Here is a 13,152-nt window from a genome sequence, read left to right on the forward strand (position 1 = left end):
CTGTTGTTTTGCTATCTTTTGTGTTGCTTATACTCTGGCATTTTTTTAAGAGTAGAGTTTTAGTAATTCTCAGCTTTCAGTCACTCCACAAGGGCACAGCACACTCGGCAACATTTTAATTTTCTGACTGTGATGTAGTTTGTAACAACGGTGGATTTGTCCTCCTTGTACTTTACGGGCAGGGAGGTGGCGTCAGGATCCTAACGATGCCCAGTGGCGTCCACCGCGCGTGCGGGTGCCCACTGAGCCCTTGCTGTGTCTCCACAGGCCTCGGCAAGACCAAGAGGAAGACGAGCGCTCGGGATGCGTCCCCGACGCCCAGCACGGATGCCGAGTACCCTGCCAATGGGGGCGGCGCCGACCGCATCTATGACCTCAACATCCCGGCCTTCGTCAAGTTCGCCTACGTGGCGGAGAGGGAGGACGAGCTGTCCCTGGTGAAGGGTTCACGTGTTACCGTCATGGAGAAGTGCAGCGATGGCTGGTGGCGTGGCAGCTACAACGGGCAGATCGGCTGGTTCCCCTCCAACTATGTCCTGGAGGAGGTGGACGAGGCGGCCGCCGAGTCCCCCAGCTTCCTGAGCCTGCGGAAGGGCGCGTCCCTGAGCAATGGCCAGGGCGCCCGCGTCCTGCACGTGGTCCAGACGCTGTACCCCTTCAGCTCGGTTACCGAGGAGGAGCTCAACTTCGAGAAGGGAGAGACCATGGAGGTGATTGAGAAGCCAGAGAACGATCCCGAGTGGTGGAAATGCAAAAACGCCCGAGGGCAGGTCGGCCTTGTGCCCAAAAACTACGTAGTGGTCCTCAGCGACGGGCCCGCCCTGCCCCCCTCGCACGCCCCACAGATCAGCTACCCGGGGCCCGCCGGCAGTGGGCGCTTCGCGGGCAGAGAGTGGTACTACGGAAACGTGACGCGCCACCAGGCCGAGTGCGCCCTCAACGAGCGGGGCCGCGAGGGTGACTTCCTCATTAGGGACAGCGAGTCCTCGGTAAGTGCCCTGGGGTGGCGAGGTCTGCCCGGTGCCAGGGAGGTTCCAGACAACAACAGTAAACACGTGTGTAAATGTAAACATATTACAGAATATGACAGTTGTGTGTGCCATCCCTTTTCAGATTGTGTGAATATACAGGAAATAGCAAAAGAATACCTGGGGCTCATATTAAGATAAATAAATACAATTGGTTGATATCACCTATATAAGGTGCAGCCCTGTAATATACCTAAGTCGGCTTTGAGTATAGCAACTCTTCTGTCCACAGTTGCCATTTACTCCCCTGAGAGGTATTCTTACAGTTGGGAGAATAAGTAAAATATTTTTAGTTGGTGAAAGTTGTTTTGCCTCTTTACTAAGGTTCTCCCTTTTCTATTCTACAGACTTAAACATCATTTTCTCTCCAGGTTTCCCATTCTGTTAATGACCCCGCCTAGGCTCTGTTGGTTGACTTTGTTTTCACTCCGAGTCCCAGGCATGTCAACTGTTCTCAGCCAGACAGGCACCTGGTTTCTGATACAGCCTTTTGTTGGTTGATTTGTTTTTCTTTTTAAACCATATAATCCTAAGGTCATCTCTGCGGCAGGCAGCACTGCTGAGTTCATCTCTAAAAAAGCTTTTAAAGCACTTAGGGACAGAATTGAAAAAGGCAGTTTTTGAGTTTGTGTGTGTGAACAGAATCAGAGACCTGAGGGCTACCAGACTTGTAGCAGGTCCGTTTGCAGCAATAGACAAATTTGGGGTCTGTGTTTCTGGTGCGTGCTGAGCTTGTCTGGAAGAATTGGGCCAGTATCACACAAGGTAGCCTGTGCATATGTGCGCCATGGAAATACTCAACAGTTTTTGTAGATCTCTTTGCAAATACGCCTTCCATATAGTGAGACACCCCGTTGCCCCTCCCTCCCAGACTCTCCCTAAAAAAACAAGAGTTCTCTAGAGTTTATTGTGCTTACATTGTATTGGTTCTGGCAGGCTTCAGTTTAATTTTTTTAACTGGAAACTTTAAAACTAGTAAATATGTACTATGTACTGTAATTGTCCTCTGAAAAAGCTGATACCACAATAAGTGAGTGCATATTCAAGACTCATGTTGATTGATCTGTGAGGAATTACGGCCACAGAAATGTTTTTACCCTCCAGAGACTCGAGAGGCTGTGATCTGTATTTCTTTGAGGTGGGAGGAGTCCCATGGTGGTGGAAACCTGACTCCGTTTTGGTGTCTGGGCAGCTCGCGGAGTTTAGCGGCCGCCTCAGATGTGCTTGGGCAAGCACTCTGTGCCTGAACGTTAACTATATCTGAAATCTGAACACTGAGATTTTCTTATCCAGCCGCCAGAGTTTATCATTTCTGGCAAGACATCACATTAAATTGTTCTCACGTGACGCAAGCTCTGTGCATAGCTTCCTTTAGATCATGTTTGAGGCTTAAGAGAATTAAATACAGCAGCACTTTTAACTCCTCTGAGCAGAAATTTAGAGGAAGCTCTGGAAAACCAATTACAGTATAAAGTGGTCAATTGGTCGAGAGCATTTAAGGGATAAATATAATTGAGAATCAAAAGTGTAATCTTGATTTAGAAATTTTGACTTCAAAGAGACTTCTTTGAAGGGAGAGGGGCTAAGGCACCCCCACGGAGTGGAAACATTAGTCCCACTCATTGTTCCTTCTCTTGAGGACTTGAGGAGAAAAAGTCCTCAGAAAGAGGGTAGATGAGAACAGCAACCTCCTGGTCACCGGCCTTAGGAAGGACCTATTGCTTTTCCATGGGACAAGAACATACAGGTGGTCGTCACTGTCTGAACTCGGAGACCAAACCCTCTGGATGTGGGAGGGGTACTTGCATCTGTGGGTTCCCTTGCAGAACTTGAATACGCTCCAGTGTCTTGCTTGTCTCACATTGTTAGAGAATAAGCTAACTTTCTAAATAAGTGAAAAATTAATTGATGACATTTTATTCAAACCTTTTTATAGGAGCCTTTCCAGATTTTTTACATTCTGTCTTAACTTACAAAACCAAAGTACAACACAAGAGTAGTATGCTTGGGCCTTTGATTCTAGGCATGTGGAGGCAGAAAGGGTTTCGCTGGGACTTGCAGCAGCTCTGTACCCATAGTGGCACCATTGGTCTGAAGACTGCCATGTGGCCTTATGGCGTGCAGGGCTGCTTGTCTTGATGGATCTTGCCGTGACATGTGGCGTTTTCTGCTGTTGGTATGCCTGCCTTGTGCCAGAGGGATGCTGCAAGGAGCTCTAAGGCCTGTTACTGCTTTCCTTCTGACAGCAGAACTAGGCCAGGTTGGCTGCTTTTCTCTCTCATAACCAAGTCTGTCCTCAGCTGTCATCTGCGGCTGTTGAGGAGCTGTCCAAATGGACAAATGGACAAATCTATCACATTTCTTTTCTGCTGTCCGCTGCCTCTGCGTCTCGCCAGCATTTCCCCATCTCCTGACTTCTCTTCCTTTGTCTTATTTCCTGTTCATTTTGGCATTTCCAAGGTGAGAGTTTGGCTTTCAAAGTCACCACCAGGCCATTGTGACGGCTGAGATTCGAAATCTAAGATAGCACGTTGCAGTGTGCGAGGATCAGGTTTTGGATGGGTTCAGCCTTCCTGCAGGATGCACATGCATCTTTATTTAATTTCCTTTCTCTTTCTTACAGTTTTAGGGCCCGAGGCTTTCCTTTGATTGAGGTTACCACAGGAAGCCTGACTTCTAAATGAGCACAGTAGCTTTTTGCAGAGTGTGTCTTCAAGATGTGTGTTATTTTAAAAAGATATCCTGAGTGATTCCAATATAAATAAGCTAGAGTTTTGCTTGACTCTTATTTTGCAGTTAAGAAAATTTAATATTTTTCGGTTTTAAAATATAAAAATATTAAAACAAACAAAAAACCTCTGAGTCCTAGGAAGTCTGTGTGTGTCTTTTAGGAGGAGAAGTGCATATTTTGGAAAAACAAACAAAAACATTGCCACATGTGATATGCAGTATCAGTAAAGTGCTGGGTAGTTCAGAGTTATCTGTTAGACATACGTTTTATCAATGAATAAATGAACCAACCAAACGATCCCGCCATGGTTCTTGACTGTCCTGAATCTCAGTTCCTCCTGTTTTTTCTTTCTTCCATCTTCTCTCTCTTTTCCCTTGCTCTCCTATCTCATCTATAATTGTCATTTATCCCTAGCAGCTAAGGATGAAAAGATATTGTTTCTTACTCTCCATATGTAATTGCCGTATCTCCACCTGCTAATCCAGAGCTCATTAAATTTAGAAAATTGAAAATCCCTACCTGCCCTCTGTATGTGCATCAGAATCCTTATATATCTGTCCACAGCTGTTCCATGGGTGGGGTTAGAAGGTTGTATTTACAATTAAAAATAACCAGTAACTAGAATTCTGGCAGGTTGTGTAACTTGTCAGCATTTTATTTTTTCAATTGTTACATCCCCCATTTTTGAAAAGCTTGTTCAGAAAGTGGTAGGTTACAATGAGGATGAGGTCTGTAAAGGTAACTAGCTATATAGCATCAGCCCGTAGTTTCTTTTGTAAGCCCTTACCTATTTACTGTTTACTCCAAAGACATCACCTGTTTTTCTCATATTCATTATGTCCCACAGTAGTAGATACTATTTTTTTGTCATACAACACATTGTTTCTGATAAACACTGTCTCGTCAGAGATAATTTAATACACATAGTGTTCCCGATCATAGTTGTGTCTTAGTCCTTGCTCTTTTTTTAATCTATTAAAATTGTTTGATCTGGAATGAACAGAATAAAAGATTAGCATAGTTCTTGCTATATTTTTCAAATTATATGTTTTATAGATGTCATAATTTTTCACTAAAACTTTGCATTTAGACAGTTCCACCATTCTCTCTCTCTCTTGATCGGTGCTGTTCAAACTATAAAGTGTATCAGTTTGAAACTGTAAAGTATCTCCTTGAAAACTTGGTAAAATAGAGATTACTGGCTCCCACCTGCAAAGTTCCTGATTCAAGAGGTCTGGGCTCAAGAATTTGCCTTTCTAGCACATTCCTTGGTGATGCTGCTATTTTAGGGACCAAACTTTGAAAACCCCAGGTCCCTATTATCCAATCTTAATGGGTTTATGCATATTAACAGCAGTTATTTAAACTCCATTTCTACAGAATACTCCATTTTCAAGAATTATAAATGTGCTTAAGGTGAAAATTATAATTCCATTGTAAAGTTTACTTTTATGTAGAATTGTTAGCTTTAGTTGGCTGGAATTGATCTCACAAAGTGCTTTTCTGTTTATTTTTTTAGCTGTTTAGAGTTTGGTAACAAAATAGCTGTATCTGCTCTGTTTCTGATAGAGACCAGGCAAGAGCGTGGTTGTCAGAGCAGAGTGAGAGCTGCCGCAGGCAGCCCAGAAGATGGAGAGTGATAGAGAGAAGCTCTTCCTGCTGTCACTTGCTCACAAGCTTCCCAATCCACTCTTGGGCACCATGATTTCTAGAAAAAGTATAGGTGACTGTGAGCATCTTTCCAATTGCAAAAATAAATGATTTTTAGTTGTCAGACTTGTTGCTCAGTACCTAATAGCAGTTTTAAGCCTAAATTTTTATAATATTTCTAACTTTAAACATATCTAATTCTTAACACTGGCAGGACCTATAAAGAGCATTTAGTGGGGGCACCTACCTGTGAGGTCACGCTTCATCACCTGAGTCACTGACCTGATTCCCAGATGGCTCAGAGACTTAGCGACCCTAGCCTCCTCATCCTAACTAGCTCCTCAATACTTGCCCTTAAAAACAACAACAACAACAACAACAAAAAAAAACCCACACCGTTTACTGGGATCTGTGAAAAGAAGACAAGTCTTATTTAAAGTTAATTCTTAAGATATAATCATTCGCAAACCTGCTCAGGACATCATTCATAATTTCTTTCTGGTCCCAAGGAGGACTTCTAAACTGTGCCCTTGACCTCGTGCAAAGATGTAGTTCCCACTTCTTCTCAGTTAAGTGAATGCTCTGCCGAGGAGCACCTGTTTTAGCACAGACTGCTGATAAAATGTCATGAACTAGCAAGCAAAGAATAACCATCCTTTCAGTAAAACAGAAGACACTTGGGTATCCTTGAATTTCAGCCTCAAAACCATCATTTATTATGAAAGGCTTTGGATGGAGTTCTTTTTCTGCTGTATTTTATAAATAAAAGAAAGGAAATACAGGTTTCCACTGCTACCCAAAAGTAATGTGTTCCTATGAAACTTTCCATAAGCTGAAATGGCATAAAGGGAAGAAGCAATTACCCTAAACTTATGTGGAAAAACTATTGAACATTCCCAAACCCAAAAATATAACCTACCAGATCATACCAAATAACACATAAAACCTAAAATAACACTAACATATAGTAAAAGCAGGAATGATATGATAAATACACCACACATATAAATTAGCAATAATGTATACACAGTATACTTTCACTTATTAAAAAGACTCATTTCTCCTTAAATATAAGGTAACAGAACACTACGCTTTGAACACCCATCAGTCCACACAAGCAATGGACTTTCCATTTTACCCATTATTGGGTACCCATTGGAGGAGACCACTTCGCTACCAGCAGAGACAATAGTAATGTCGGCAGCTTCCGAGAGTTTCTCTCTGCATGTAAACAGTATGAATGGTGAACGCAGGCAAGTTCACAGGCAAGAACACAAAGCAGTCTGTTACTTAAAACTGACCTAACTCGTGACATGTCAATGAGAAAGGTGCAGGTTAGCTGAGCAGATCTGTCACCACACTGTGGTGGTGAAGTTGCAGGTGGCTGGCTGGCTGGTCCCAGTCATATCGCTGATAAGTAGCTCAGTGGCTCTCTGTTAGCGCCTTGCATCTCTCCAGGCCCCACTGTTCCTCGCCCTCGTCCCCCTTATACCTGTGGTCCTGCCGTCAGTTTCTTGGACTCAGCTCTCTCTTCTTCCAGACCTTCATACAGGTCTGGAAAATTCTAGGACAAAACTCCCCTCCCCCGTCCCACCTCACCCCCACCAGTCTAATGAACACACATCCATCCAGTCTCTTCTATCCACCTTTGCTTCTGGGAAGCCATCTCTAGGCTGCAGGTCTAGGCCACATGCTCCCCCACGTGCCCCTAGGTCACACAGTGGTCTTATGCTCAGGTATAATCACCTTTGAATGTAGCTGGGTTACCCCCATGCGAAACCAGATCAGCAGGGGAGAGTACAGTATTGTGTCACCATGTTGGTCATTGAATCCCTGGCACCTCAGTGAGTCTCCAAGAAATATTCTTCACATTAATTGATGAATGAATTTTCCGGAATGTGCATTTCGATTCAGTATAGGAACCAGCATCCAGCCGAAGCAGCATCCAACCTTGATGGACCCTCTGCCTGGTTCCTCCTGGGCTGCGCTAATACACTAGTTAGCTTGGGTCAGATGCCATGGCCTCAGCTTATTGCTGCCACAAGGGCGTCCACACACTCTTTCTTCAGGCCTGCAAACATAATGGGGAGAGAAAGGGGCATCCAGTAACTACTGGCAACTGAAGAACAACTGTTTCAAACTCAAAAAGATGATATGTCAAAGTAAATAATTTATCCATAACAATATTCAGAAATATTTTCATAAAAATCCCTTAGATCACCAGCTACCATTTATCTAAATGTTTATATTGTTCTCAGATAAAATTGCTTCGGACCTCTTAAAAATGTTTTTCCCAAAAAATACTTAAAGCTGTAATAGAAATTTTTAAAAATTGAGTCAAATAAGTTTTGGGCAGTTAATATATTAGAAAGGCTTATATGACTAATACATGTAGCGCCAAATAAATATATATATATATTTTTTTTTTACTCAATTCCCTTTTAGCCGTGGCTGCAAAATAGCTGAGAATATGTTTGTTTTCTGAGACCTCCCTCTGGTTTATGGAAGAGGCAGAAGTTAGGCTTAGCTTCCAGTAATCTGATAATCACTCCACTAAATTGACAATGAGAGAAAACTGTAAAAATTGTTAGGATTTCTTTGAACTATCTTGGTTTTTCGTTTTATTTTGCTTGTTTTTAACAACACACACACATACGCACACACGGGTACAGAGTGAGGGGGGCGAAGCCGTAGGCCCCCGGCAGGCAGGCACACTCTGGAGTTTTCTGCAGTGGATATGGCTTCTCAGCTGGTGAAGAAAGCGCCACTGTCATCTCAGGCCTTCAAGACTGTGGAATGACTTTGAGGAACCTGAACAGGTAGAGGAATGTTTCACATTGGCTCTGGTTGACGCTTGGTAAACATTTCTTGTGTGTAGACAAGTGCCTGGAAGGCAAGCTCACATCTCTTCTCTCCTAAACAGGTGACCCTGTACCCCTGCCAGGGGGCCTTACCAGGTGTCCTTTGAAAACAGTTCCTTTACATTACGAAGGAATTCCTCAGGAAATGTTTGCATTTTGGTCTCAAGATGTGTACAGTGAGAGTGTGTGTACAACAGATATGGTTTCTGAAAGGCCCAGTTGCTGTACCAGCCAGAGCCACTCAGTATCCCTGGAGGCATTTTTGGAAGGGCAAGAAAAAAAGTGGTTCATAAAAGTATGTAAAGGTCAGAGATCATTGTTGCCTGACCCCTGGCCAGAGGGGAGCAAACCTTTTTGTTTCAGGAGCCACCTGAGCCATTTCCAACAGTTGCATGCCCCCCAGGAAAAGCCAGATAATCTGGAGAAAATGATGAGTTATTTTGTACGAGCACTGTGCCCTCGCTAAGAGGAGCTGTACTGGAGCTTTGCCACTGCCCCTTCCTCCCAGCATCCCCTGGGGCCCTGACTACAGCGGGAAGTCAGCTTCCATGGGGGAAAAGACGATGTCCTCACCCATTCATATACTTTATTTCCTCTATCATGATTCTGATGTTTCAACCACAATTCCACAGATCTTTTTAGACTAGCACACAAACTTTTTTTAAATAACTTTTATTGTAGCAAAAAATATATAACATGAAAGTTACCATTTTAACTGTTTTTAAGGGCAAGTTCAATGGCATTAAGTACCTTCACATTGTTGTACAGCCGTCGCCACCATGCATGTCTGGAGCGGTTTCATTGTCCCTAATTGGTGCTCTATACCAATTTAAACACTAATTCCTCATTTCCCCTTTCCCCCAGCCCCTGGCAACTTTCTATTTTCTACTTTCTGTCTCTATGAATTTAAGTACTTCATATGGGTGGCATCATACAGTATTTGTCCTTTTGTGTCTGGCTTAATTTCATGAAGTGTAATGTCCTGAAGGTTTCATCCATGTTGTAGCATGTGTCACAATTTGTCTCCTTTTTCAGGCTGAATGTTATTCAATTCTTTGTATATATCACGTTTTGTTTATCTGTTCATCTGTTGATAGACACAGGTTGCTTCCATATTTTGGCTCTTTTTAATAATGTTTCTATAAATAAACATGGATCGACAAGTATCCGTTTAAGGCCCTACCTTCAGTTCTTTTAGGTGTGTACCCAGAAGTGGAATTGCTGGATCTTACTGTTCAGTCTTTTGAGTGACCGCCATCTGTTTTCCACAGCGGCTGCACCATTTTACATTCCCAGCAGCAGTGCACAAGGGTTCCAATTTCTCCACCTCTCCACCAACAGTTGTTGTTTCTATTTTTGTTCTTGTTTTTGTTTTTTAATTTTCATAATAACCATGCTGATGGGTGCAAAGCGGTATCTCTTTGTGGTTTTGATTTGCATTAGCAAGTAACCTTCACATCTCAGCTTCCCTTTTTGCTTCTTTGGAATGTTTCTCATGATACTGTTCCTAAGGAATTTCTTAATACCACCTCAATAGCGGGACCAGAGCAACAGAGAGTAATAAAATAGAGTTACCCCCACACAGTTTATAATACAGAAAGCAGTTCATTATAAATTAGGTCGATGAGTAGAAACCAGTATACAAACTGGCCTGTTCACTCCCTTCGTCCTTACTACCTCCTTCATCCTTACTACCTTCTATTTCATCTTTTTTGAAAGTTCCCACTATATTGTAGTCATTGGAGATATAACAGAATCAAGCATGCAAACAAATAGGAGAACCATGTAAAATTTTCTTCAGTTTCTGTGGCTGTAATTCTCAAAGTGTTCCTGGATCAGTGGATACATTTTGCCTCCTCTAACCCATTGGTTCTCAGATTGTTAGGTAGAGGGCTTATTACTCTGGATAAGAGTATGTCTCTTAAAGAAGTTTCCAAGACAGAAAAATGCCCATTTACCAAACTAAAAGGAAAGAATAATATAGCTTTTGATAAGAAACCCAACAAGGTGACCTCTCTTTGAGGATAGAATGTTAAATATATGTATAAGTCAATGCTCGAAGAACAGCATGGCCAGAGATGGGTCCAGAGTTCACCTGGGTGGCTTGGTGCGCCATACAAAGGGCATCTACTCTCATCTTTCCATAAAGTCTAAAATAAAAGGTTAGTAGAAGTTTTGAGGTTATTTCAGAATCAAGAGTGCCTGGAAGCAAGGTCCTTCCCTCCCCTGTTATTTCTGCACAGTGGTGTGCTTGAGAGAAACTCATACTAATACTTAAGCAATCAGGGATGGATGGAGGAAGAAATGTAGGATGTTACATACTGTTCTTGGTACCCATTTTTTTCTGTAAAGGAGAGAGATATTTGGCCAAGGATTCTGTTTCTAAAAATCAGTAGCATCAAAGAGGGTATTCTTTGGTTTTCTTTTCTAAAAATACTCAAAGAGCTAAGATGTCAGAATTACCTACAAGAATAGACAGTAGAAGAGATTGACAGATTGGGAATTTGTCAGTCATTTATTGACACCTGCTTTGATCCCAATGTGAAGATGTGGACTCAAATCAGGTTCCTATTCAAATAGGGGACCTAAACCTAAACAATAACGAGGATAAAAACCCTGAGAGGGGTTGGTGTTCTACCTATGTATTAATTATCCATATGTTCCACTTGGAAAATGACTGCCTAAAAAGAAGGGTAGAATGAATGGCTTATACTAACTGGTAATTCTTCAGAGCCTCTGGTTCAAAAACCTTGAGAATAGAAGTCATTGCTAAGAGGAATAGTCAGAGAGAAGGAGATAAGAAGTGATCTGATGTTAGAAGATTCAATAAGTTAGCACAGTATTCAGCAAAAAGAAATTATGCTGAACAAGTATTTTGTTTGGAGAAGGGAAAGGTAGGGAAATTTGGACAGTGAGAGGAAGCACAAAGAAAGGAATTGAAGGGGCCGTCGGGTGGGGAGAATAAAAGGCAGATATTTTGAAACCGAAAGAAAAAAATACAGAACTTAGTCTAGTTAGATTCTAGTAACAGGTGGTGCTTGTGATGGCTTAAAATGATGTCCACACATTCTTTGCTATCTCTCCCTTCAAAGGGTGTAGCCTGGTTACCGCCCTTCCATCTGGGGCTGTACTTAATGAGTCACTCACTACTAATGAATAGTGTGGTGGGAGTTATGATAGGCAACTTCCAAGACTGGATCTAAAAGGCAGGGTGGTGGCTTTGCTGTCCCTTGGATCACTTTGTCTGTGGGGAGCAGGCTGCCGTGTTGTGAAGACCCTCACGCAGCCTGACGGAGGGGCCTGGAAGGCTGGGAATAGAGGCCCCTGGGCGGTTCCTGTGAGTGAACCAACCTGGAAGCACATCCTGTACCCCCAGTGGAGCCTTCAGATGACTGCAGCCTCCGCCTCAGTCAGTGTCTTAACTACAGCTGATAGGAGTTGGGTGCTTCTAGTTCAAGATTTAAGCAGCTCCCAAAATCTTGAGCTACAGAAACTAATTATAAATATTTGTTGTTTAAGCCACTGACTTTTGGGATGATATGTTATATAACAGTAGACAAATAGTACAGTACCCTAGATAGAAAACATGATTATAATAATAAAGGGGACAGTGGGGAGTGAAAATTAAAGTTCAAGAGACCCTGCTTTACCATTTTTTGTTTAAAGCAAGAACGAACAAATAGCTGTCATATTGGCGATATTCATCCCCTCTGCTAGAAATCAGAAGGAAACTTCAAAGATATGAGGTGTTAGGTGGAGGGTACAGTCATTCTTTGCCAATTAGTTCAGCAGCCATCTATTGAGTGCTCTGATTTTCCTCCTGAATATATAAAAACAAGATAGAAATGAGCCTCTCCCTCAGGAAGCCTAGAGCCTAATAGGGGAGACAGATGTAAACAAATAACGATGACAGCGTGATTGTGAGTGAAGTAAAATGTGGTGCATCTGCAAATGGATGTGAACCTCTTCTCGTTGCTTCAGAACGTATGCATTTTCTAGAGATTTTAATGGAAAGAAATCTTTTTAGAAATCGATGAGATGCTGATTGCTGTCTTCATAAAGTTTCATGAAAGGAACTTGAAGAAGGGCCACTAAATGACAGGGTTTGTTTAATACTTCCCAAGCATATACTTCTGGCATTACTGTAGTTTATTAAACTGTCTCAGTTTCTTTCCAATTTCAGAAACTATCTCTATTTTGCAGCTGTGAAAATGGAAACAGACAACTCTTTGAAGGTTTGTCCAAGGTCACAAAGCTAAGTAAGTAAAGGAGCCGGAATATGAATCCAGGCAACCTGGTTCCAGAGCCTGTAACCCCCGCAGCTATCTTGCTTCTCAGTCATATAACTAATAGAGAACTGGGGTCTGGGCAACTTATGACTTTCCAAATGTCACATGACCAGTTTCCCCTTCTGTTAATGGTAGACTAACATTTCCGTTGAAAACAATTAGCAAAGCTGGACAAAACATTGGAACAAACAAAAAACAACAAAGAAATAGTAATTCAGTAGCCCCCAGTTATGAGGACAAAATTTAGAAGTCAGGGCTACCAAAGAGATAAAGCCTCAGAAAAAGATTCAAGCCTTTAGTATAGACTCCTAAAAGGAGCAATACTGGGAGCAAAGGCAAACTGGAAATACACCAGACTATAATCAGTTCTGTTCACTGCGTTGGGTGAAGGTGCCCTGCCCCACTCTGAGTACAGAAGCAGAAGCAGAAGCAGATCCTCTCTGCAGGACACTTAACTCCATTGAGAACCTCAGAGTGTCTCTTAGATTTTTTCATATACAATACGCAGCATTCAAAGAGAAATTATCAGGAAATAAGACTAAATGACCAAAAACGAAGGTGGCGGCGGGGGAGAAGTCCAGACTCACAGAAGT

At 42.4% G+C, this 13,152-nt stretch overlaps 1 protein-coding gene across 1 annotated transcript in view; it reads left to right on the plus strand.

Moving 5' to 3' along the window:
• Positions 1-191: 191 nt before the first annotated feature.
• Positions 192-13,152, plus strand: part of NCK2 (NCK adaptor protein 2) — a 23,971-nt gene continuing 11,010 nt past the window's right edge. Inside the window, exon 1 of the mRNA XM_011370155.2 lies at positions 192-989. Coding sequence (XP_011368457.1) covers positions 207-989 — 783 coding nt within the window. The 5' untranslated portion in view covers positions 192-206. The remainder of the gene's footprint in view (positions 990-13,152) is intronic.

This window comes from Pteropus vampyrus, unplaced genomic scaffold (genome assembly GCF_000151845.1).
Source record: "Pteropus vampyrus isolate Shadow unplaced genomic scaffold, Pvam_2.0 Scaffold160, whole genome shotgun sequence".
NCBI lineage: Eukaryota > Metazoa > Chordata > Mammalia > Chiroptera > Pteropodidae > Pteropus > Pteropus vampyrus.